Raw genomic sequence first — 27,247 nt, forward strand, 5'->3', positions numbered from 1 at the left:
TTTCTGTTCGCCGTCTATCGAGAAGAAAAAAGTGGGGGGGAAATTGGTGAAGCGTTTCTTGAAAAAAGGTGAACGTTGGATGATTTTAATCACTCCTACATTTACTTGTTTCAGTTTTTCTGTGAACTCATTAACCTGGACTTATTGTAACAATCTCAACTGGTTTCGGTTCGACTGATTCCACACAGGAAGCTGTAGGATATCAGATCAAACCACAAAGTTAATCAATCTCTGGGTAAAAAGTTAGCTTGATCAGACTGAAAGTGGAGATCCAACGGAGAAAACCATCACTAGAGTAAAATTAAATTAATTAATTTGTTCAACAACAAAAAAAAACAAGCTCAGCAGAGTCAGCCAGAAAAGATTTGTAAGAACAGTTAGTCAAATCCAAAAGCAATGAAAAATGTTTTTGGTCGACATAACGGTTCCAAGGAATAAACCGTTTTACCAGAATTGCACTGGGAAAATGGTTGACGAATATAACCACTAAAGAATCAATATCTGTCTACTTTCTGAACAAATTGATCCAGTTTATTTCTATAGCACATTCCAGCAACAAGGCAGTTCAAAGTGCTTTACATCATAAAAACATCATACAGTTAACAGAGAAGCCAGTAGCAAACATTACGTTTCATTTAGTCCAGTGCCATCATCAACACACACCAACTATATTAGTCAATATTCCACTTATTATGGTTGAAAAGAAACTCTAAACAGAAGGACATTTAGTTTAGATTTAAAGGAACTCAGTGTTTCTGCTGTTTTGCAGTTTTCTGGAAGTTTGTTCCAGATCTGTGGTGCATAGAAGCTGAATGCTGTAATAAGACGGCTTGCTCATGTGAAAGGATGGAGTCCAAGGTGTATAAATGTGCAAAGGTTTTTACTTATTTTACTTTAAGCCTTTAAATAAAACTGTTAAACAGCAGAAGTAGGAAGATGTTCAACTTCATTGGCACGACTCTCGTCTGTGCTTAAAGTTGACTCAAATGAGGAAGTCGTCAGGAGAGAACACACAAGCAGATTTTAAGGAAACTGCAGCTTCTGCAACGACACACTGGCAAAGAAAACAAGGCCACAAGTGATAAGATCAAAGTCGACGGACCACTTGTGCAAATTTTTACTTTGCATCACCAAACAGCCTCCGTTTGTTCCCCTTGACGACGCGCGAGCGGAGCACTTTGCATTGCGCTCTAGAACCGTTAGCGCTAAAAACTCCAGCGTTATAAAATCCGTCCGCCTGAGAGCAGCGACGCGGTGCGGCACAGTTTGGCCGCATCAGAGCAGCCGGCCGCCTGATTGGCTGCTGCGTTTAACTGCCGACTCGTCCTGGCAGCTGCGAGCGCCCAAATTACATCCCCTCCCGAACCACACAACAGGATTTCGGTGTCAAGGCTCTTGTTCTCTCGCCCTCCCTCGTTGGCTGCGGAGTGCTGGTACTGATGTCAGAGGCAGAAGGGTTGCCACGGAGACGGGCGCCACGGTGGCATTTCGAGAGGACAGATCAGATGGCAGAATGAACCAGAGCATCCGCCGAGGCAAAAATAATAAAAAAAATAAATGAAAAAATAGGGCAGGTCTAGATCAGAGGGAGAACAAAAACAAAAAATGGGAAAAAATCTGGATTTGGACTCGAAAAACCAAAAAAACTTTATACTTAAAGTTAAATAAAAACATGGAGAGAATATAAGAAACATTATTTCTCCCCCCAATTGAATGTATGAAACAAAAGTAAACAAACTGATGGCAGCTTTACGTTGCAAACTGCAGAAGTGTTCACATATTTATGACTGAGGTTACTTTATAATGTAACCATTTTCTGCTTTAGGATGGGCCAAACTGCCCGTCTTCTGGAACAACATCAACCTTAAAACACAGCCAGCATATCAGCCACTCTATTAAATATGGAAAACAATATTTTCTATAACAGATTATCAAATTTTACAAATTTATTTTTGCATAATAGCAGTGAAAAATAGCTGGACTTATAATTTTATCACAATATTTTGTGGTACTGTGGTGATAAACAATTACTGTGTTTTTTGGCAATTGCATAACAGCATTAACGGCACCTCAAACAAATACTGCTGTTAAAAACCATTCCCGTTTGAAATACGCTTCTTCAGGGCGTTACATAAATGCAATTTAGATCAATAAACTGCACCCAGTATCTGCATTTAATCATGTTTTTTCAATATTTAGCAATAATTTCTCTGATAATATGGTCAATTGAATTTTAATTGAGATTACAGATGAAAATTCGTACATTTTTCACAATAGATGATAAACATAAATGCCCACTCCAATGCATATTTGTCTTTTACAAAAACAAAGGCAGAAAAGGTTAAGAAAAATACAATAAGGTCCAAAGTCTTAGATCATCATCTGTCACCTCCAAACATGTTGTTCCTGTCCCAGTGAAATTGGCTTGAAAATCACTTTTTTTTCATTTCTGCTTTTAACAAGGGCCAAAAATGTTTCTATGATTTTAATATGATTGTCTAATTAATAAAAGTCAATCCCTACTGCAAATTAACCAAAATGTGATCAAAATGAAGCAATCTAATGTTTTTGCTCCCCAGAGTCTCTCTGGAGGAAGAAGGGAATAAAAACATGTCAAGCTAAGTTTAAACATTTAAAACCAGTTAACTTGCTGAACCAGTGATGTGCAAAGTTTATATTCAAATAAGTCAATAAAATAAGTTAAATTAAGCATCTACTTCTGCTTTTAATCACCTGCAGAGGCTGAAGGGGGAGAAAGTTTTCATCAAACCCATTTTTATAGATGTAAACCGCTAAATCTCTTCCACAGTAAAAAAAATAAATAAATAAAAAAAAAGTCTAGTGTTTCCCAACACTCCCAAGTCTATGAAACCTGCTGACCAGTTTGAAGGACAGGATGATGTGGCTGGGAAAAAACAAAAACTTATGATACAAATGTTTCATATCAGTCGACATCAATATTTATTCATTAGTTTTTTTGTTTTAAATATTTGAAATACTGCCAAGCTGGTGGTGCGACCTTTCCCGTTTGATCCACAGTTTTTACTCCATGTTTTTTATTTTTAAGCAGTTACGAGGAACAATGGCCAAACCTGAAACTGTTGCTGCCGCAAGTTACTCAGGTTGTTGCTAGGTAACCAAAGAATCAGTGAGTTGCTAGGTAACCACAGAGCGAGTTAGCAGATTCCACCAATCTTGTTGAGGAGCTAAATGTCTTTCCCTCTGCCTACATCTCCCAGAATGCTGTGCGGTTCTGGACTGGAGTTCAGTGAATACTGCGGCAGATGGATGATCTATTGGTTTTGATGCACATTAATTTAATGTCCGGATCCAGCTGTTTGATGGCAGATTCTTGTATCAATAAAGTTACAGGACTTTTCCCCCCCCCCAAACACAATGCTCTTGTTTTTGTGAAAAAGTGATCAAAGTTCTCCAAGAATGAAGCCTAAAATGTGGCACTTCTTGAGAAACAAATGCAAATTAAAAATAAAAATAAAAAGCATCCATCTTCTGAGGAAGGACAGGTTTTGACATTTGTGTAAAAGGAAGCAGCGGTTTTAGTTCATCAACAAATCAGAAGCTGTTCACAAGTATCCACCAAAAAGGCTCCATGACAGAGGCAATGAACCCAATCTGGCACGAACAAAAGAAACAACCAGAGGACGGCTTTAGATGTATAACTTTCCATAAGCGCAGGCCACTTGAGCAGCACTCCCCAGTGATCTAACTGTTCCCGTGGGCGGGTTGAAAAGGCAGAGCATGCTACGGCGGATCCTGGATATCATCACAGACGGTAATGTGGCGTCCTGCGATTGTGTGTGTGAACTGCGGCTTTTGTTAAGAGGCTCAGAGCATCGCCAACCTGAAACGTCAGCCACTGAAAAGCCTCACCATGAGCATCCTCAGCTGTTAGCAAGAGGCTATCAAACCAAAATAGGCCTGCTGAGATCCTGACAGTAAAATCAGATGTATATATACAAAAGAGAGCAAATATATTCTTTATAGTTGTCAGATTGTACAATAAGATTTTTCTTACAAATGACTAAATGACTGCTGGTTCTTAAATAGTAATTTTAAGTCAATAGAAATACAAAAATCACCATTTACAACCAAAACGGTTCCCAGAACAATCATAAAACTTTATTGAACTTCAAAAACTGCATCAAAGTTCAACATCTTTGTTGACAAGTTAAGAGAGCAACAAAAGCAACATTTCTTCAGCTAATGCAAAACAGAACCGTTTTATCTGCCGATTACCAAACACACAAAAAATAAGAAATGCACCGATTAGAAAGTTTGAGCCGATATCGATATCCGATTTTAAAACTGCTGTTATGGCTAATAACCAACATTATATACATTTTCAACACTGTGTAAACATAATCTCATCTTCTACACCGTTTCACTAAATCCAGAGTTGCATCACTATCATCGTCACATGACCAAAAATAAATAAATTTAAATACTACGTGCCTAATTCCTGCCCTTTACCGAAACGCATACACAAAAAGCAACGAGACAGAAATAAACATTGGTTGTTATTAACGGCATAGCTTTGTTTATTGGACTGATTTCAATATGTTAGAAAAACAAAAATAAAGAATCCTAAAAATCAGCCTGATGCTGAAGCAATCAACCCTTACAACCCTTTTAAAAATGGCCGATTCCAAACACCGGCTGACTAATTGTTGTGTTATTGTACCTACTGACCCGCTGCTTGTTAGCTAATTAAGTAGAGCTGCACAATATATCACAAAATTATTCATCACATCATCACTATATGGAATATCAGGGTTTCCTCCAGGGTATTATAAGCCTGACGGGCCGCCAGGCTTTACTTGTTCCCCCACCAGGCTAAGCGTCTTTTCTTTACCTTAAATGTTATGTTTTTATACATTATTAAGAATGGTAGCAAAGAGTTGAGCTAGGTTTATCTATAACAAATCAGTAATTCTTAGACATTTAAAAAGATAATAGCATTTGATTATCCATGCACAACAGAAAGAAGTTTTATTTAATCCACTTCAGTATTTTCATTGTTGTCGATTTATTATTTCAAAAAATTTCCTATCCAATTATAAAAACACGGTGGGGCAAATACCACTGGGGTTAGCCAGATTTCTGGGGGGAAACCTAGAAAATGAACATCGGCCCAGAATGCAGCAAATATTAAAGTCCTATTCATTCATGGGACTTTGAACCTTATTTCAATGACAAAACACAGGGTTTTTTAATGTAAAATCTTGTTGTCTAAACAGAAATAATGTTCTAATTTTTTTCAGCAGCTGGATTGGCTACTCCTCGTCTTTGTTTGCTAAAGAAGAAGAAAGCTGCAGTCTTTTCAGGAACACTAAACAAGCCTTCTAACAAGCATCACGTTAGCACCCATCACTCAATATTACATTTATTGTCTCCACGTATCAGAGAAAATAAAAGCTGCAGAACCGGACGCAGGTTGTCACGACAACGGCAGACAGCATCTCAGCGTATGATAGGTTTAGGGACGTGTGCAGACAAAATGCTATTCTCCAGCAGAAAAGGGCCTGATTCCTTTCATAAAGCTGATTTCTCTCTCGCTTATCCATCTAATCTAGAAATTGCTTTTTAATACTCTGTTTTCCTCCGTCATCTGGACCAAATGGACGCTCTGCCCTTAATACTAAAAAGGACAGATTTGGCATAACTTGGCTTCACAGCTTTAGTAAAATTAATAACCATTTTGAATTTTTGCAGTTTCCATCAACCTTTGCTAATGCGATAATTCAAAATGCTCGTAAAAAACTAAAAAGGTTGATGGAAACACGGTTGTCGTTTCAAATGTTATCAGTAAGAAAGAGAGCGGTCCACCTTACATTCTGATGATCCCAAATCCTTCTGGAAAAACATTTACTGGATTTACAAGACAAGAATGTAACTTCTTGGAAGGTGTGCGTCCTGCTACAGCAACAGTGTTTCAGACAAAACCCATAAAACCTTCAGCCACTGAGGCTGTTTTCACACCTGATAGTCTGGTAGTCACACTGAGGACCAAAATTGGAACATTGGTTACATTTTCACTGTGTCAAATGAACAAAACTAATTAAAAAACCTGATCCCCTCCTCGCCTCCACTACTGAAGGAAACATTACTGAGCGCAACTTCCTTCTTCACAAAATGTAAACAAAAATGGAGTAGCGTCAGATTTGAGCGGTTGTAAGATTTCTATTTTGTATTTGGTAAAAGACCATGAGACATTTGTCGGCTAGTACTAGATTCACATTTGTTTTAGTTGCATTTTTTCCCAGAATGTCCTGCACAATAGTCCACTTCCTGCTTTTGGAGCAGCATCTGGCCCGCTTGGCGTTCGCATTCAAACCATATCAAAGTTCACTACCAACTGAACCGAAACCGAAGTTTGTAGGCAAACCAGAGCTTGTTTTTGGGCCAAATCAGAGTTTGATTACGCATTCACACCTTCCCAAACGAATCAGATTTTAACTAAACGAACTGGAGTTTTATAATGAACCCAAACATTACTCAGCAGGAAAATTATCGGAAGCACACACAAAAATAAAGAGGTACAACCACAATCAAGTTATGATCCAAATCATTCAATGAGGCCAAGTTACAAAAATTCAGCAAGGAAGAGTTAGCCAAAATATCCCGACTCCCATGTAAAAGACTCAAGACCGAGATTCGTTTCTTCACATTCCTTTATTAAAAACTGGGGCTGAAACAATTTATCGGATTAACTGTGTTGAATCAATTATTGAGATAAACTAATTTAGTAATCAATCAATTGTTAACTAGAGAATAAAGACTCAAAAAAGGCCACAGTTGGCAGTAATTAAGCCAAACATGTATTAAACTGTATTTACATTTATCATTCAATATAGAAACATTGTTCTACCCAGAACTTCTCAAATGTCACAGTTTTAGCTATACCTGGTTAAAATCTGTAAAACAAATCTCCAACGCTAAAGGAATCTTTTGTTGTTCCTTTTTAGAGACTAAAATGCTCATTTAAAAACTTTTTTTTGTTTATTTGAATCTTTTAATGCATTTCTAACATATAAAAAGGTGTAAGTAGTTCATGAAAAATCTGCAGAATGTGCTAAATTTTAATAAGATTAATCGACAATTAAATTATTAGTTGCAGCCCAAAATGCATAACCTGACCAAATCATGTAATTTTCATCAACACAGCTAGTCAAGCAAAATATAAACACAAAACAAGGTCCAGCAACCTTAAGAACCGAACCCATAAGGAGACAAAAGTTCTGCAGAGCATTTTTGTCCGCTCTGCTACCCAAATCCATTTCTGTCTAATACACGGCACTCAGAGAAGCCCAGCATGATAAACAGACAAGGTGAGAACAAAAGTTTTGGTCCCATTTTCCTAGTTACCATGGTACCCATTTCTACTCTAATTATTGGTTATCAACAAAGAAGAAGGGGGAGGAGGTGGGAGGGGGGAGGGGGCAAAAGCAGCACCTCCAATGTGGGACTGAAACCTTGAGAGATTTTCCAGGAAAAGCACTCAAAGGTTCATGGGGGAAAGAAAAAGCATTGTTGAAAGGCCAAGCAAAATGAAAGGCGCTTTTCATCCACTGGGAGGATCTGAAGGATAAAACGTACCACTCATAAGAAAATGTTGCATAAACACCTACCCTACTGGTACATTTATGTTCTATAAACCTGTCAGATTATGCTTTTAATCTGTAATCTATGCATGTTTTGCCGAAACGGCAGAACCTCTGGTTGATCTCCAGATGCCCCTATAATGTGAGAGACATGGTTCAGCAGAACCTGGTGCAGAGAATGGCGACAACGTCTGGTGTTTGAAGCACTGAATGCATTTAAAGAACTAGCAGCAGAGCCAACGTTGACCAATAAGCAACAATCCCAGCTGGATGTGATTGTTGTGTATAATCCAAAAATAAATGGAAAATATGGTTTAATTACTGAGGAGAAAATAAAAGCATCCATTTTTACTTTATAAACACGTCAACGTATCGCATGTAGCATGAACTCCGTCTTAACTAAGGCTGCAACTAACGATTATTTATAAAATATTTTTAAAAAATGGAACAATTGTGCAGATTGAGGAATACAAAGGACAGCAAAGTTGTTTTATTTGTACAATGCCTGTACAGACTGTGTGTGTGCTGCTTCTCTTTATTTTTAATAGGACATTTGAAAAAGTATCAACTTTGGATGTTGCATTTTATGCAGAAAAAGTGTTTCTCCTGCTTAAATTTGACATTTTGTAAACATATTTTACTATGTTTTCTTTTCAGTTTTAATTTTACCAGTTCAATATTTTTCTTTAAAATCATTAAAGTATTTGTTGCACTGGCAGATTATTTCACTTATGACAAAACAAATGTCTTGTTACAAATTAAATAATCTGCTGTTGGAATTAGTGCTTCTTCATTAAAAATAAGAAATTATTGACCTAAAACAAGCTCCCATTTCTTGCTGAAAATTTACTAGTGAGACAGTTTTGTCTCATTTCAAGTGTACAAAGATACTTACACTAAAAAATTTGACTAAAACTACTTGGCAAGATTTTGCGTTTTTGCAGTGTGTTCTTTACAAAGTTGAGATAATTTACAAGCGGTGCTGGATAATCTGGTGTAAAATAAAAGAGGCGCTCCAAGGCAGCATGCAAGCCAAGGCAAGTTGATTAGGAAGAGCTTGTGGATCCCATCAGAAAGCACTGCTGCAATCAAAACATGGACACAAGAAAGACTTAAGCTGCATTATGTAAAAGTCGCATGTCTGTTGCTTTACAATTTCTGCACATCATTGTTTACTTGTGTTTTTTTTCCACCACACTGCACCCAACCACATCCAGCCTTTGATGACAAAGTTTCCACCTCTCTAAACTAGACTAAAGGGGCTTAATGGAAATGCAGCCAGTGAAACCTGACAGAAGAAAGTTCTCATGCTATTTAAAAGGCATTTCCGAGTCTAACCAGGGGACGTCTGTGAAATACCTGCTGCCCCACTTTTGCAGGGTGCTGCACGACAAAGCTAAGATGTCCCAAGGCTTTAAAACCGCAGGTTTCTACAACAGCAAGAAAAGTGCAAGGAGGCAGAGACCTCAGAGCTCGGCAAAACGCTCCAACGACACAGAAACGACGCTTTTTCATAACAAGCATGGAAAATGTTTCTAAAATGGTCCGCATTTACCAAACCTACAAAACAACAGAAAGTTTGTCGTCTCAAACAACATTTTTGCCGGATTATTGATCGCATGAGTAGGACTTTCAATGTAACTTCAACTTCATAGTCAAGTTTTCAGAAAGTACAGCTTATGGACAATAGAAACTTTTTTAAAAAGCGTATTTATACACGTTTGGGTTGCAAGGAATTCTTCACACGTGCCCAGACGAGATCCACAAATGGATTAAAACATTCCAGACATGCACAAGAGTGGCCACAACACGCCTAACCTTAGAAAGGCTATTTCAAACCAGAAATATTTAAAATCAACCCCAAAAAACTGTTTCCACTCATGGGAGCTCCACAGAAAGAACAATCCCACTTTACTTGTTCATAACAACATGGAGGTAAAATGTAACAATATGTAAAAACAACAAGCAGAACATCTTTAACCAGCTGCTGCAGGGTTTGGAAAATCTCTCTCCGGTGCTGCAGTGATGATGAAAAGTTGACACAAACAGAAACTTCATTAAATGAGTTTTCAAAAACCAAAAACGTCAGAGTTTGGTCAACAAAAGGAGGAGATGCAGAAAGAAATTCCCCAGCTGCTCAGAAAACCACGAGCCATGTGGCTCATGTTTATGTGTGAACAGAGGAAGTTTATAGGTAGCGCCACGCAGACTATACTTGTGGATCATTTTGAAGTTGAAGGTTAAAACAAATGGAAAAAAGTTAAAATCTTTTCCACAAGCAAAAATTATGCCCACTTTCAGCTCCAGTTTAGTTTCTGTCGCTAACTAGCATCCAATCATCACAAGCTGAGCATTTTTGTGAAACAGTGATAAAGACATACATTTACTTTAGGGATGTGCGATATATCGGCACTAACCGATATCAGTCATTTCTTTACATACAAAAAAAAAACTGAGCCGATAACCGATATTTGCTTGCATCTTGTTCCAATTGGTTTCTGGTCTTTTTCCCCCCTCGAATGTATTGAAAATGTATTAAAATATAATATCAGCACATATCGGTTATCGGCCATAACAGCAATCAGATATTAGCAGCGGCCCAAATTTTCATACTGGTGTGCCCCTAAAAACTCGTAAAACCTCTTAAGCAGACCTGTCACAACAAGCAATAAATAAATTAAAACAAGTTTAATAATTTTCTTTTGCATAATTTATCATTTTTCTCTTTTTCTACCAAAAAATGGATGATAAAAGTCGTCATTATGGTGCTTTGGCCTCAACTAGCTCTTTTTTTGAAGGACATTTTCTTTAATAGAGACTTTATAATCAATTTAATTTGCGTCTTTAGTTTTTGTTTATTTATTTTGGATATTTAGAATGTCTTCCAGTTCAAGTATTTAATGTAATTAGAATTTAAAGTTTGACATTTGAGAATGTTTTCTTGCATTATAATTATAACAATATTTGAAAATAATCTCAAAACAAATATAGTTTATAATATTCATAACGATTATGAATATTAATTGTTCAATTAATATTAAACGATTAATATTATTGTCTAGACCATAAATTCTAGATAATTTATGGTCTAGAAAAATGTGTTATTGTGACAGGCCTACGTCAAACATGAGTTTAAACAAAGATGGCCGACCCAGAGGACAAAAATCCACCTAGAAATCTTACTGTATGAACTCTGAAGTAAAAGTCTGAGTCGTATCTTATTAGAACCTTGGGATACCAGTAACCAGTAACCAGTCCATACTGGAGGTGGGGTAACTCTGCTGGTTTAGGGAAAAGAGGATGCACCCATCAGGCCTGTTTCCTCACTATTACAGCCAAAAAACCAATGAAATATCATCCATAATAAACAGATATGCTTGTTCTGTAATTATCTTATGGTATTAAAAATAAATAGATGCTTCTTCACTTTGCTTGGTTATTTAATTTAAACTTCCTTTGCTTTGCATGAACATGCACCCATCCTGACGCACAACTCCCCGGTTGACTTACCAAGAAAACAGTCAGGCGTTTTGCTAATTTATGTGCTGATTGCCCTTCAGTACAAACAGTACTCATCATTTATATGGCAAGTTCTTACCAGTTCTTATGTGTTTTTATCACTACTTGGACCAAAAACTACACACAAAAAAAACCTAATCAACTTGCAGATATCAGGGCGGGGAGCTGCAGTTCAAAGAAAGCACAGCTTGTATTGCAAAGGAAGACAAAAGAACGACTCTGCTGCTGTTTGACACAAGGATCTATGATGTAATCCAATACAGTGTGTTCAGTTTAAGGTTGAATGCAGCGCCACAGTCTAAAAAAAAAAAACAAATCTAAAAATGTAAAACATCCCAAATGTGTTTATGCATCTGAAAGCAAATTTTTATCTTTTATCATTTGGGTCGATTTCCCCCCCCCCACTTTTTTATGGGTGCACCGATTGCAGTTTTCTGGCCAATACCAATCTTTACGTGCTGATTTTTTTTTTAAGCAAGTCAGGTGTTATACAAGTAATTTTAATGTTAAGATCTTATTTTACAATAACTCAGAAAAAAACACAAACTGGTTTTAACTGCACATCAGGTCGTGCTCTCAAATATAAATGAAAATCTTAGAGCATCAATGTCCAAATTATTAAATTAATTCATTTAAAAAATTTATTTTATTATTTAATTATCAGAACTTGCAGCAGGTTACATTACAAATCTTTTTGGAGCTTCTTGCTTAAACTACCTGAGCGGAGAGACAGATGAGATCTGTCGACCAAAATTAAAGCCAGTCAGTAGATGGATTGCTATTTTTTAAATAAAATATTTTAATGTAAATTAAAACCAATTTAATGTAAACTAGAAATTGTTATACAGCTCAATCGATGGGGGTGGGGGGATTTAATGCTCAAAAACTGATTTAAATTCCTCACACCAGTTAAGATCTTTACCACAGATTAGATTGTTTTCACCCATGTAAATAATCCGTTTTCGCTTTCAATCACCTGTATACCAAAAATCAACTGATATGATACGCAAACAAAAGAGGCAGATTACACAAAAAAAGTTAGACATTTTTCAGATGGAATAATTAGTTTGGAAGTAATTTTGAGCCCCCAAATCACAAGAGGAATCCCATAAATGCTAGACTTTTAACAGAAATCTAAAATGTTCATATCTATTGAGAACGACAATATTGTTAAACTTAATTTGATGGTTTCAGCATAGGTAAAAATACTTTAAAATCTTTAAGATTTAATGAAATTGGCAAGTTTAGTTTGTAAAAGTCCAAAGAAAAATCTACAAACTAAATCTGTACTGGGAACAGTTAGTGGTGGGCCCCAAATTAAATTCTGCTCAAGGCCCCAAATGCAACTTTGCTCCGGCCCTGCACCCAAGTAAATCTCTCTCTGCATCTAATAAAAGTCAAATCTTTATAAAACATGACATTTACATGTGTTGTTTTTTAGTTTAAGTTTTTATTTTAATTGGATTTGTCATTCCCTCCTTATAATATAGACCAGTACTACATATTTTTAGCTCATTTTCACATCTCTTTCAAATAAAATTTAGTTTTTACATATTATAGCTTTTCAAAGACATTGCTGATGCCAGAACATCCCTTTAAGATATTCCTAATAATATCTTAAAGGGATGTTCTTCAAGATATTAAAGAACGTAGTAGTAGATAATAGTTAAGATATTAAAGAACATAGTAAAGATATTACCTCTTTTTCAGCAGAGAGGTCATGTTTAAGAGTTCTGGTTTTCTTTGAGGTTGATTGGGGTTATAACTAATTCATATTTTTTCTGAGAAAACTTATATAAATAGCAGGAGGTTTTATTTAATCAAAACAACAGAAAAAAGAAGGGATTGCAAGATTATTACAATTTATCCAAAGAATCTGTCCTTAACTGTAATCTGATCTTCATTATAGGAAAGAAAGTTGGGTAAATGCTGTGGATTGATGCATATAAGCACAAATTTTTAACGCACTTAGGAAAAAATCTGATCCCAGATCAGAACCAGTCAAGAGAAACTAGGCAAACAGATTGGTGCATCGCTACTTTTAATGCATTTTTATGTAAATTACAGACCATTAAATACCCAATAATGTTTAATCTCAACATCCTATAGCTTTCTAAACTCGCTTTTATTTTAAATGATTTGTTTTGACGTATTTTAGCCCTTTTTGGAAATTTTGCAGGTACAAAAAAATCCCCTTGAGATCCTCCCACAGCACATTTTCAGGCACATTATGCAACCACATCCAAACAGTGCACAGGTAGCATGAGTGGGAACACGCTCGATTCGAGTGAAAGTGAAAAAAAAAAAATCTACAAGTAAAAAAAGATGAGCATGCATTATGAGGTAAACAGATCCCACACTGCTGCAAATATAAAGACGTGGATCCTGCACAGCGTGACAAGTCCACATAAACGCTGCGGATATTAGCTTTATGTGTATTTTTTAAGCTTAGGGATCAATAAAAGCAAATATTTAGTATTTTTTTGGAGTGGATTTTTCCACAGTGTAGCTGAAAACCTCCAGGTTGTGCGTTTGAATCCGTCTCCGGTGGTCACACACCGTGATTTAATCCGTTTTCGCTCCAACTGCCGTCTGCCCGACGCCGCTCGCTAGCTAAAACATGACAAGCGAAGTTGTCTTTAAAAGATTTAAAATAGGAAATAATAAAACTGCTTCGACGATAAAACGGAAATTTTTCGAGTAAAGAAATAAATATTAGGATAAAAGAAAAGCACTCACCACACCATCCCGTAGGCGCCCTCCCCGATGTAGGAGAGGTTGCTGTACCGAGGCCCAACGTCGAAGGCCTGTCCGCGGATGAGCTCCGTTCCCGGTCCGGGGCTGGAGCCAGCAGGGCAAGCTGTCGCCATTATAGGGATTGGCTTTTTCTGATACAAAAAAAGCAAATTAAAGTCGACCAAAAGCCTCTCTGGGGGTGTTTATGTGCGGTATCCGGCGTCGGAGTGACTGTAGCTAGTCTGCAGTGAGGTGGAGGCCTTTCAGTGCGGAGTGGAGCGGGTTTTTTTCTCCTTTCCGTTAGCGCTCGTTCGAAGCGACCACACCGCTGCTGAGCTGTCGCAGGCGGGGAGCAGCCGAGGAGAGGAGCCGATAGGGGAGGCTGCTGCAGGAAATAAAGGAGGTGGTCATGTGATGCAGTTTTCCTTTTTTTTTTTACTCCCCCTCCATGCTGAGACGAACACGTTTCATTTTATATAACTTTCCTTTTCTTTTAGGGCTCAAGCATAAGTGTAGCATTCAGGATATACAAAGAAAAGCAGGAGGAAATGCAGGTTTAAATAAATATCTTAAAGTAATTGGAAAACATGTAACAGGAGTTTGTGATAAATTAAACTGTATGTTTTTTATGGAATGCTCTGACAATGAATCATAAACAAGACATTTCTAAAAAAGAAATAGAGTCAATGTACAGTGGATAACATATTTAGTAGCGATGTTAGTAAAATAAAATATCAAATTAAGGTGTTTTACTATTATTATTATTTAGAAAAATACAAATTTACCAGAAAGAATTTAGTTTAATTATTAAGTTGATTTCAGAGCATTAGTTGTTTTTTTTCTGTTTACCTCCTGTCCATACTCCAGTTCAGTAGGTGGCGGTAGTGCACCTTCACAGCTGGTGTACCAATCGCCATAAAACATAACAAGAAGAAGAAGAAGACGCTCCACCCATGAAACCACATACTGATTTTAGAAAACATTATTAACTCACACATATTTTTTCCCAATCAGAAACCAACACGTGTTTGTCTGATATTCATTTTTGACATACAAACATTAAATTGATTAAATAACTGACAGCTACACCTTTTTATAAAACCTAAATTATATAAATGTCATGTTTTTGTAGGGGTCAGGGTCAACCCAAGCCTCTTTGGGGCCCTAAACATATTTTCATTTGGGACCCCACCGTACCAACATAAACACCAGATGCTTTATCATTCCCAAGCTACTCTATGTGTAGCATACTAGCGTCATTTGTAATTAGCTTTCATCATATCAGTGCTATGGAATAGTAAACTAAAAATAATTAATTTTGAAATGCTGAGTGTGTACCATATTATTTTAACTATTTAAAAGTAATATCAGCTGATAAACACTACATTTGGTTACATTATGGTTAACAAGTTTAATATCTTATATTTCCCCAAAAGTGACAGCAGCCAATAGCAGGAAAATATTAGCTTATTATTTGTGTAATAACTATAACAATAATACAGAATTTATTTTTATGTGTAATAGCATTTAGTTCTTCATACATTTTAGAAATTATACAGTAAAAATAGTACTATGTAATTACTTAAGGAGTAGCAAACCAAAAAATAATAGATTTTGAAATTCAATACAGTATATGTGTGCTCAGTATGAGCAAAAAAAAGGACCCATTTAAAGTAAAAAAGGGAAACAGTGCCTCCAGTGGTCACTGAAAGCCATACGGTTTGGATGTAAACAACAACAAATTCCTCACATGAAAAACGTTACTGACAGACATTAAAGAAAAGACAAACAGAAAAACTACAGACACAAATACAAACAAATGAAGATACTTGAAATTTCCATAATGAGCTTCTGAAATAATATCAAAGAGATGCCATAAATCTACAACAAACACAACTAAATTCACAAAATGTAATCAGAATATTACCTTTTACAGTATATTTTAAATATTATAACCCAATAAGGTTGTGAAACCTTCGATAAAGCCAATAACTTAAAGTTTGCACATTCTGAAGGAGCATTTTAGTCTAAATGTGTGAAATATTGAATGTAAGCATTAGTGGTGATGTTTTTAAGAAGGTGAGGTAAATATATAATTTCCCATTAAATTCCCTAGAGGTAAGGCCGCATGTAAAAGAATACCCATTGTGTTTCATCCAGGGGTCAGTTTTCCCCTCCATTGTTCCCAAACACGTCAGAGTGTACAGGAAATATGAAATGTTTTAGAGGTGAGGGTTTATTTCTTCGAATAGAAATGTAATCTGATGACACAGCATGCTTTCATGTTTGTGCACAGCTAACAGCTACTGAACAGAAGTCTATGTGGAGGTCGAATGATCAGCTTCAGAGACACAAATGGCTGACATTTCATCATCAGGGTGTGTAATGAGAAGGTTGAGCAAGCAGTTCCTATAAAGCACCGTCATGCAGCACTTGTGCCCTGCTTTAAGATGGATGAAGCTCCCTTCCTGTTTAGGCTAAAGCCTCGTATGACTCCAGGAAAATCAGTCCAGGAAAGCTAGAGAGAAGTATTCATGATTCTGGCAGCAACACTTTGAATTAGCTGCCATTTTTGTCTTTTTTCACACACATAAACAATCTGAAAAGTGTGGTGTGCATTAGTATATCCGGTAACGCTTTATTTGAAGGGGTGTGAATATGACTGACATGACACTGTCAAAAACATGACATAACACCTGTTATGAACATAAAGGAGTCTTTATGAATGTTTATGACAGTTGTCATGAAGTGTCATTTGGTAAATAATGAACCTTTTAATGCAAAGTTGCTCTAAAAGTTGCATTGAAAGTCCACTAAAAGTGCCAACTTTGCATTAAATTATCATGATTTCTGACTTTTTGGGAGCAAAATGAATGTACGTAGCTGAACATAGACAACAACATTGGTAGCCTACAGGCTACTTGTTAAGCTTAAGGTGATGTATTGATATTAGCTAGTCATCTTTTAGCTAACTTTACCTGCATCCAGCAGCTTTACTCAACTCAGTCGGTTAGTTTGGGGGAAAAACTGTGAAAAGTTATTTGCATTTTGCTGGTTTGCTGCCATGATTCTAACACACCTGCGTAGCTCTGCACAGCAGCAGCAGGTCTCCTTCACTGCCACACAGGTGTAAACCCAGCGCGAGCGTCGTAGCATGTTGCGTTTAAAGGCGGCTCAGAAAAACAGGTTACCACATGTTAACAAATGATGAAACAGTTTTTACTTCTGACAGAGGACACAGATATGGGAAGTGTGGAAGCCCCTACTGTATCAAATTGACATAGGAATAACAGAGAGTTAGCCGTTATAAGGTAAAAACCCAGCGCATACAGCGTTCATGCTTTTTTTTTTTCATACAGACGGCCCATCCTGCAATGGCACGGCGTCCCCCTTAGGGGGCGCGCCCCACAATTTGGGAACCTCTGCCTTCTATCATGTTCCAAGTCTCCTGAAATGCCCCATTTCTAAAACACTTGGCTTTTATTAAAACATGTAGATGTGTCAAAGGTTATTATGGGAATAAAATGGCACATTATTAAGTTTTATTTGTGTGTTGCTCGATCGCTGCCAAGTTTGAGGTCTTTGCTTTTTTTGTTGTTCAATAAAAATTACATTTTACCCCCACAGCTAGTTTGTAAACTTCAAAAAAAAGGAAGCTGAGAACAGTTCTTGTCAAACTGTTTATTATAGTTAACTTATATTATAAGTTATTATAATAACTTATAATAATAAGTTATTATTTATTTTATATTTTATGTACATATGCATTACTTAGTAATGTATATGTAATTACATATACATTACCAAGTATATGTAACAACATATACTTGGTAATTACATATACTAAGTATATGTACATATACTAAGTATATGTAATTACCATATACTTGTAATTACATATACTTGGTAATTGCCAAGTATATGTAATTATGTAGCTGCAGTGGCGCAACTACACGTTATTCAGGTGGACGCGAAAACAGATTATTCGGCTGAAAAAACTTCACTTTCTTAACCAGAGCTTTTATATACTACGGAGCCCCATAAGGGACATGCCATGAAAAGATGTTAAGGGTGAGCATGTAGAGCCATAAGTTCACATTTATCTAAATTTAGATGAAGCCTTTGAGAACATTTAGACAACATTTAAAGCTTTACGTATTATATTCCTGTTTTTTAAGGAATAAAATGGTCTTGTCAGTTTATAACTGATTGGCTCCCAGAATATTTAGTTACGCCTAAATTTCAAGATATTAATTCACAAAAAGTTTCACAATTATAGCATGTAAATAAAGTTCACTTACCTGATATGTTAATATATATCTGAAAAATAAATGCAATATTTTTAACGCCTAAAGATGATTGAAAGCATTTCGGAAGCTATAATAATTATCTGAAGAAGTTCTATGTGGTTAAATGATACGCCTTTATTTTGAAATTGTAAACCGGACGCAGATAGTTGGCTAGAGTTCACTTGACCGTCAAAGCTCTCGTGCGTTGCCCTTGACTGTCATAGACCCACGTGACTTTTAACTAATGGGAAGCTAACAGCTAGCTAGCTAGTCCAGGTGGCAGAGAATCTTTCCTGAAGTTGTTTAGTTTACTTTTTAACCATCAGCTGCGTTGGGACAAGATGTCCGCCAACTGTAAGTCTCTCCTGTTTCTACTGCAGCGGTGTGTCGCAGTTAGACAGCTGCCTGTAACAGCAGCCATCAAAACAAGGAGCAGCGTGCTGTCCGGCGTCTGGTGGAGCCACATTCAGCGGCGAGCATGGATTTCTGACAGAACCACGGTCCGGCAGCTGCAGCCCGGCCTGCTGAGAAGCATCCAGCACCGGTTCTGCACCAAGGTCAGGCCCGTAATCCCTCCTGGAAACACAGGGAGTTGCTCTGTGGAGTCAGTTTCACTCTGAAAAAAGATGGTTTGTCACTAATCAGCTCCGGATTTTGTATTTAAATTGCATCTGACTGCTTTTTAGGTGTGCTGAGTGGAGATGCGAATCGTTCAGTGTCCAGGAATTGATTCGGATTTTTAGGTTAATGATTTGATTCACAAATTATTTATAATTCAGAAACCAATTTTACTATTCGGACTACGCATTATGTTTAAATTGTGACTGACAAGAGGAAAAGACAATGTAAACAAACACATAGTTCCAAAAAGTAAGAACCAGAAGTGATTTGTGTCACTGAAGCGCCATCTTGGTAGGCAAGTGGTACACAAAGCATAGATGAGCCGCAGCTTCCAGACCAACAAAAACAAAGTATATTGTCACAATGTGCAGGAGAAAGTTTTATCAACCCTTAAGAGACAGAGAATGTGGCTTGATTATTGTTGTCATAGTAACAGGTCTTTGTGTAGCAAGGATGCAGCAGCAGCTTCATGCATTATCCAACAGACTTTCCAAAGAGTTTTCAAAATATAAGAATAACATTAACAAGTTTGTGTATTCAGTTAAAACATTCAGTCCTGGCTAAAATTTTCTAAAGTTTTAGGGATTTCTATTGTTTTTTTTGTTTGTTTGTTTTAATGCAACACGGCCTGAAAAATTGTGTTTTTGTCTTCCAGGCTGGGTCGCCGTGCGAAGAGGAATACCCTCCTCTGCCAGACTATCAGACCGATTCGCAGCCACAAACCAAAGAGGTTTACCTGGTGCAGGTGAAGGGTCTCCTCTGGTCCTGCACGACGCAGGACCTGCTGCTGTTCTTCTCAGGTAACCAGCTTTAGAAATGCTGAGACTTGTGTAAAATGACAACATATTTCATTAATATCTGCAAATTATTAGAAAGGAGGAAGACAGTGATATTATTGAGAAGTATCGCAATTTGGGCTGAAACGATTATCCATCCATCCATCCATCCATCCATCCATCCATCCATTTTCTTACACCCTGGTCCCTCAGTGGGGTCAGGAGGGTTGCTGCTGCCTCTCCAGCTAACGTACCGGGTGAGAGGCGGGGTCACCCTGGACAGGTCGCCTGTCTGTCGCAGGGCAACACAGAGACACACAGGACACACAACCATGCACACACACTCTCACACCTAGGGACAATTTAGACAGACCAGTTAACCTGACAGTCATGTTTTTGGACTGTGGGAGGAAACCGGAGTACCTGGAGAAAACCCACCATGCACAGGGAGAACATGGAGACTCCATGCAGAAAGACCGGGGCCGGGAATCGAACCCAGAACCTTCTTGCTGTAAGGCAACAGTTCTACCAACTGCGCCACTGTGCAGCCCTGCTGAAACGATTAATCGTGATTAATCGTAATTAATAAATTAATCGTTAACTGGAGTACTCAGACTCAAAAAAGGCTGTTTTTAAATAACAATACATAGAGCAGTAATAAAGACAAAACTGTAAAAAAAAAACAAATACAGTTTGCATTTAAGATTTAAAAAAAATTGTGGCTTTATTTATTTTCCATTACATTTAGAATTGCTGATTTCACTTTCTGAACCATTTGAAAGGTTTGTTCCAGCTCATTTTAGGTAGTCAACCTATCATTTTTGTCAGTTATTATTTATTTTATGACATTGGCTGATATATACTCCTAAATGCACTGACTGAAAAAAAAAAGTAAGTTGTTTTTACATGTTTGTCCACGAAGGTGAAGCTTCTGGTGCGTTTAAGTGTGCTGTACTGGTGCAAAGTTGGCAGATAAATTTGTAATCACATACATTTATGTCTGTGTGTTTGTTTGTTTTTTTAAGTCGATTCAGTTTTTTTCTGTATCAGCTGCTGCTAAGCTTCAAATATTGGTATTGGTATCGGAGGTGAAAAAAGAGGACCGGTGCATCCGTAGTGAAAAAGATGAACTGTGCTTCAGACTGCAGGATCCGTGATGGGGAGAAGGGGATCCACCTGACTCTGGACCGGCTGGGAAGGCCGACGGGACGCGCCTTCATCGAGATGGAGCACGAGGAAGACGTCAGCAAGGCTCTGGAGAAGCACAGGCAGTACCTCGGTCCACGCTACGTTGAAGGTCGGTTTCTCTGCTCAGGGACAGAAAACATGCTAACCCTGGGGGTCAAGGCGCTAGCATAGCGCGGTCCACCAGCGGCCCACTGTGTGTTTTGTTAAAAACATTAAAAATTCACAGGAATATGAGGGATTTGACTGGGTTATTATGCAGCATTTACAATGCTTAAATATCAACTATAGAGTCTTAAAAAAGGCAAACGCAATGAAATATAACTAAAATAAACAATACAGTTGTAATCAGTGAAATCCTGATGAAGTAATCAGCCGGTGGGTCTAAATAACGCTGGTAAGTAAATAAAAAAAAATAAAAATGTTATTATTAAAAAAATATATTTTAAAATATATATTTATATAAAAATTATAATAATTATAAATTATTACAATTTTATTATAATATAAATATCATTAAGTTATTATTCAAATACTTGAATAATACAGTAAAGTATTTATTGTATTTAGTTTTCTTGTGTTTTTCTAGATCCTCTCATTTTATTTAGTAAAGTCTGCAGCTTGGTGCAGGATTTTAATCTGCTGGTTCAAAGTAGGGAGGCACGGATCTGAAAATATCCGATGAGATGTTAATATTACTGGTATGACTGGAATATCATACCAGTAATATTAGCAAGCAAAAACAGAAAAATTGTACCCCCTTTTATTAATTAATTAATTAATTAATTAATTAATTAATTAATTAATTTATTTATTTATTTATTTATTTATTTATTTATTTATTTATTTATTTATTTATTTTATAAAAAATAACCTTTTGCCATCAAGAAGTTGCCCTGCCAGCATGCCTAGGTGGGCCCCATGTGGGGGAAAGGAGGGCTGAGATATGGGTCCCATATATCAAGTGTAGAAATAGTAGTTTTTACACTTTCTCCAAATAAAATACCAGAAACGGATGGCAACAAGATAAAAATAAATGTTGGCTGTTCATGTCGGCCCGGCTTTATTTATTGGACTGATGCCAATATGTAAAAAAATGTCTAATATTAGTCGATATCAGTGTTGGAGATGATATATTGTGAATCCCCAGTTCAAATGGTTCAGCTTGTTTACTGTAAATCTAGCTTAACTCATCTTTGTGTATAAACATAAAATCTTGTTTAAACATTCAGCCTGGGGGGGGGGAGTAAAGCCTGGCGGTCTGCCAGGCTGATAATCCACTGGGGAAAATCCTGCTGGCAGCTGGATGTTATCTGTTGATCGTTTATTACAACTGAGGCGATCTATTAGATTTAATGCAACAGAGTGGGTATAAAGTGCACTTTTAATGGTTATAGGTTAATAGGTTTTAGGGCTGAAACGATTCCTCGAGTGATTCGAGTACCTCGATTATTAAAATTCCTCGAGGAAAATTGACCTGCCTCGAAGCTTCGTTAATTTATGTTTTATCATTTAGCGCACCGTGTTTCAGCCGGAACATTATTTGCGTTGCGCGGAGCTCTGACTTCCGCCTCTGAGTTGTTGACGGAAGCTACGTGTTAGCGGCATAACGTCCAATCTTCAAGTTCGGCCCGCGGGGATTTTACTGATTGGTGATAATTCCGGGTTTTCATCGTTTTTGTGGGACCAATAAACATCCTTAAAATGACCGGCGCGGTGCCGGGAGTTCGGCAGCCTTTCTGCTCCGGAGCTGCTGGTTGAACGGCGGGAAGAAGCTGAGGAGGATTTATACAGGTGAGCGGGGAGACTGAACACGGCGGGCGGCTGAGGGTTGATGCTTACAGGGTAAGAGCAGCTTTACGGACGAACCGCACAATAAACTTATATCATCCCGGTCTGAACAAACGGGAGGCGGAACATGGCTGGTAGATGAGTTTCTGAACGGAGGAACCGTAAATATCCCGTATTGCTCCCCTGGCCTACAAAAACGTAACTGGTAGGGAAGCTCAAATGTGGAAAAAATAGACTGATGTTCATATCCGATAGTATTTTATCCGATTACTCGATTAATCGTAAGAAAAATCTATAGATTACTCGATTACTAAAATAATCGTTTACAACAGCCCTAATAGGTTTTGAGTTAATGTCTTTAAAAAAAATCGAAAAACAAGGAAAGACACAAAAATGAAATAATTTTTATAAAATGTTCATAGAAAACATTGAACAGTGACATTATATTCTGCTGAAACGAATATAATCCTACTTTACAGCTCTAAAATGATTAAAAGGGTCTCCATCAGGTGTTTTATTTGCAGAAATATGGGAGTTTCTGTTGTGTTTTCAGTGTATGAGGTGACAAACAGCGACGCTGAGGAGATCCTGCAGAAATCAGCCGAGGCGCGGGGCGAAGAAGACGTGGTGCTGCTCAGAGGGCTGCCCTTCTCCTGCAAGGAGGACGACGTCGCTCGCTTCTTCTCAGGTGAAAAAATTATTCAGAGACCTTCAAAACGAACTGAACTGAAATTCCTCCATCCAGGATTTGTACCAGTCCAGCTAGGCTGTGGTTGAAACGATTAATCAAATTATTCGCAATTAATTGTGATTAATCGTGATTATTTGCGATTAATTGCTTATGAAATAATGATCATCAACCGATTTAGTAATGGGTTAATCTCTTACTGGACTATACAGACGCTGAAAAGGCCATTTGCTGAAAGAACAACATTCTCAGAGCAGTAATTAATCCAAAAAATGTAAATATTTTGCATTTAAGATAAAAAACAAAACCTTCATCTGTGATTATGTTTTACCCCAACTTTTCAAGGAGTGTAGTTTTAGTTTCACCTCGTTCAAATTTTGTAAAAAAAAATAAAAAATAAATAAATCTCCTGTTGAGCACTTTAAAAAAAAAACTTTTCTAACTTACATTTCCTTGTGTTTCTTTTAAAATTTCTGATTTTTTTCTGGCAATTTTGAGACTTTTGGAGCTCAGAAATTTTCTTTTCTTTTCTAGAAAATGTACATTTTTTGGCAGAAATTTCATTTTCTTATTTTCTATCTACTTAAGCGCCAATACAGTGGTGTAGTTAAATGACAGAGTTTTTAACTTCTGGATAAGTTACTTTAGGGACCATTTTCTCTAAAAAATGATGAATAAACATGAGAACATGGCGGCCATGTTTCTTCTACATATCTCCGGCTTTGTGTGTGATACGATTTTGACGTTTGTTTTCTTGTTTTGTCGACGCAGGTTTCAGTATAGCTGAGAACGGGATCACCATGGTTACCAACTCCAGGGGGAGGAACTCTGGACAAGCGTACGTCCAGTTTTCCTCTCAGGAGGAAGCCAAGAGAGCTCTGCAGAAGGACAGAGAGCTCATCGGACACAGGTAACTGGTTCGGTAACTGGTTCGGTTACTGGTCCGGTTTCTGTCGTGTAAGTATTCCTCTTGCCGACAGAAAGATGTAAAAGTGTCGGCTTTATTGCGACCGTTTCTGCAGATACATCGAGGTGTTTCCCAGCAGCATGGAAGACGTCCAGTCCGCCTTGAGGAAGATGAGGACGATTCCTATTCCAAATCCAAATCCAAATCCAAATCCGCCCCAGTATGCGAACTGGAGACCAGTTCCTGACTCCCAGACCCACTACAGAGCTGGTGACTGAATTCAGTTCATTCACTTTGAGAATCATGGTGGCAGCAAGTTGCAGCAGCTCTGCTAAGCCAGTTCTGACTTGTTCCGTTCCTAGACTTTTTGTTTGTCACTTCTTTGGTTGATGTTATCGCCATGATGCGTTACCATGACAACAGAGTGTCGTTTTTTTACAACTGGCAAACGGCTGATTAGCATTTCAAAAGCTCAAATAATACCTGAACTATGAAAAGGAGGCTTTCACAGAGCGGAGAGATACTGAAGAGATTTACTATTGAAAATAATTATTTCTTTTCCAAATTTTGGCTTTTCTCATAATTTTTACTTATAAATTCTAACTTTTATCTCAGAATCGTTACTTTTTTTCTCTGAACTCTATTCAAGTCCCAATGTTTTTTTTTTTCATTGGCCCTAATCCTTTTTCATAAAGAAAGGAGAAAGTTTAAACCATTTCTTTCAACGGTCATAATGAGACAGAATAATTGACTCGTAAATCTCTTATCTTCTGCTTCTTACCAAGCTGGAAGACAGAGTCTTTAGAGAGGAGGAGCAAAAGCAAAGGAGGTGGATCAGCACTGCTTTCCAGGCTACGTTTACGTGCCAATCAAATGCGTCCCAGAATTAGAATAAATTTGTGAATTGATGTTTAAATGTGGTACTAAATAATAAATCAAAGTTATTTGTGCCGCTTCAGCTTCCCACCAGATGTCGCATGCGCCGGCGCATTACATCCACATGCGAGGGCTTCCCTTCCACGTCACTGGAGAAGACATCGTGAAGGTACGGCCCAGGAAACGGGAAGTAGTAGCATTACGTCACATGTTTGACTGGACACAACCGCAGCGTTTCTGCTCCTCCTCCTGCAGTTCTTCTCGCCGCTCGTCGTGTCGAAGATCCTGGTGGAGTTCGGACCCAGCGGACGGCCGAGCGGCGAGGCCGACGTCTTCTTCCGCTGCCACAGGGACGCGCTGGACGCCATGTCTAGGGACCGCATGAACATGGGTAGGAGCTTCGCCGCTGATGGAATAACAACAAGGAAACTGATATGAATAAAAACAGCAATTAACGGCGAAAAACTATAATCACATATGCAAAACTTGACTAAAACATTCTAAAATCTAAGATTCAATTTCCTTTGTTTTCACGATTATAACCAAAGATTCAGTGAGCGAATGGGGGAAAACTATTTCTAACTGGAACTATGTCACATGTTTATAGAACAAGCACACTGAAATTATAGATGTATTCTTCGTTTTTGTGTTTCTGAATTTATTTATTAGCCTTTCAAACTGATGTGAAATAGATTTTTTTCCTCCATAGTCGTCTTGGCGATGCTTTTTTATGCTAGTTTGCAAAATGGCGACAGGAAAATTACGAGTAAACACCAGTCAGTTGGTTGTTCAACAATAATTGAGTACATTTTTGAAAATGGTACTTTCTGTTTAGTATTCACTACCCAAACAAGGTAAACATAATTACAATGCAATACTTTGACCCTTTTTTAATTCTCCATCTAAAAATTAACCAAAGACCAAAATAACTACTACTACAACTAATAAAAACTAGCAAACACACTAAAAATTCACTAAAACTAAATGAATTAGACAAACAAAAAGTCACAACGAAATAAAACAAAACTACAATGAAAAACCCAAAATTATAACCCTGGTTTGCAGTTTATTTTAATTATTTATTTTTGAAACTCAAGAGTTTATTTCAGACATGAGAAAAACAGAAACAAACATATGAACAAAGGAATAAATAAAAACAAAATAAAGCAGCAATCAAATTCAATAGAGAGTAATGTCAACATTAACATGTCTGAAAAGGATGTGCATATGCAATCCTTATTTTTAATAATAATAAAAAAAACTACCATTTTCCAGTTGATTTCCCGTAACTTGTCTCTTGAACAAACAACCAAAGCCTTCTGAAAATATGTATTAGATGCAGTTCATGCATATTTTCAGTCACAACAAAAATAAGTGAACAAATGACCTGAAATTTTTTAAGTTTGAAGTTTTTGTTCTCAATTTTTTCTAAGTTAATAAAGTTTTTTTTGGCAGAAATTAACATTTTTTTGTGGATTTTTGAATAATTTTTTACATTTTTGTTTAGATTTATCCCAGATCAACACTAAAATGATCACTGTAGGTTCATCTTTGTTGATGGCAAAGTTTTCTTTTCTTTTCAGGACAAAGATACATCGAGTTGTTCCTGAACTCTGTGCCAGACTATTGACCGACGGTGAGAAAATCCACAAGTTTCATGTTTTCCTACAGAAGAACAAATCATCAAATGTTTCAGCTGTAAAGTTTAATAAAGTTCCTTTTTGGAAGATTTTCCTAAACAACCTAATTCTGGGAATATGTAGTATGGAACAACAATAATGTCTAAACTCTGTTTGCCTTTCTCCCTGCCCCCGTATTCACTGTAAATGTAAAATAATCAACCTCTAAACTAACACTGAATACATTTTTTTAGGTGAATGTTGACGCTCAACCTTGGAATTAATAATCAAGATCATCATATTTATTCTTTAAACATTAAAATATGAAAAAAAAAATAAAAACATTCCTGGTGTCAAAGAAATGTGAGCGTCATTTTTGTTTATTTTTTGTGCTGAGACTGCTTTCATTTTAATTGCACATTTTTAAATTTATCTCATTTTATTTTATGATAGATTTTTAGAGATGAGAATACTTTCAACAGCAGAAACTTTTCTGCTCTGATGTCTGAAAGTTGTTTTAACATGATTTATATCTTGTTAAAACCAACCAGAATACTGTATGTTCCAGTTTAAAGGTGAAATGTCGCAGGATGTTTTTGATAGTCGTAGGAACTAAAA

The 27,247-nt window shown here is 37.1% G+C and overlaps 2 protein-coding genes across 3 annotated transcripts in view; one reads left to right on the top strand and one right to left on the bottom strand.

The window, feature by feature from the left end:
- Positions 1–14,269, bottom strand: part of mapk1 (mitogen-activated protein kinase 1) — a 34,358-nt gene extending 20,089 nt beyond the window's left edge. Inside the window, exon 1 of the mRNA XM_008419352.3 lies at positions 13,881–14,269. Coding sequence (XP_008417574.1) covers positions 13,881–14,011 — 131 coding nt within the window. The 5' untranslated portion in view covers positions 14,012–14,269. The remainder of the gene's footprint in view (positions 1–13,880) is intronic.
- Positions 14,270–18,350: 4,081 nt separating this feature from the next.
- On the top strand, positions 18,351–26,991 carry grsf1 (G-rich RNA sequence binding factor 1). Of its 2 annotated transcripts, XM_008419355.2 has the most exons (10): positions 18,351–18,723; positions 19,443–19,587; positions 20,705–20,860; positions 23,093–23,227; positions 23,999–24,137; positions 24,250–24,404; positions 25,094–25,179; positions 25,266–25,401; positions 26,594–26,646; positions 26,884–26,991. In XM_008419355.2, the coding sequence occupies exons 1-9, from the start codon at positions 18,508–18,510 to the stop codon at positions 26,638–26,640; spliced, it is 1,215 nt and encodes a 404-aa protein (XP_008417577.1). In that variant the 5' UTR covers positions 18,351–18,507; the 3' UTR covers positions 26,641–26,646; positions 26,884–26,991. The 2 variants fall into 2 exon arrangements, with proteins under 2 accessions (XP_008417577.1, XP_008417576.1); XM_008419354.2 differs by having other exon boundaries at positions 26,594–26,991.
- Positions 26,992–27,247: the final 256 nt, after the last annotated feature.

The sequence above is a fragment of the Poecilia reticulata genome, chromosome 9, assembly GCF_904066995.2.
Source record: "Poecilia reticulata chromosome 9, P_reticulata-male-v2, whole genome shotgun sequence".
NCBI classification, from domain to species: domain Eukaryota; kingdom Metazoa; phylum Chordata; class Actinopteri; order Cyprinodontiformes; family Poeciliidae; genus Poecilia; species Poecilia reticulata.

Excerpts from the sequence above, each read along its gene's own strand:
- grsf1 (XM_008419354.2), top strand. The coding sequence starts at position 18,508 with ATGTCCGCCAACTGTAAGTCTCTCCTGTTTCTACTGCAGCGGTGTGTC. Across the intron at positions 18,724-19,442 it reads AGCACCGGTTCTGCACCAAG|GCTGGGTCGCCGTGCGAAGA; the intron begins GTCAGGCCCGTA and ends TTTGTCTTCCAG. Across the intron at positions 23,228-23,998 it reads CGTCGCTCGCTTCTTCTCAG|GTTTCAGTATAGCTGAGAAC; the intron begins GTGAAAAAATTA and ends TTGTCGACGCAG.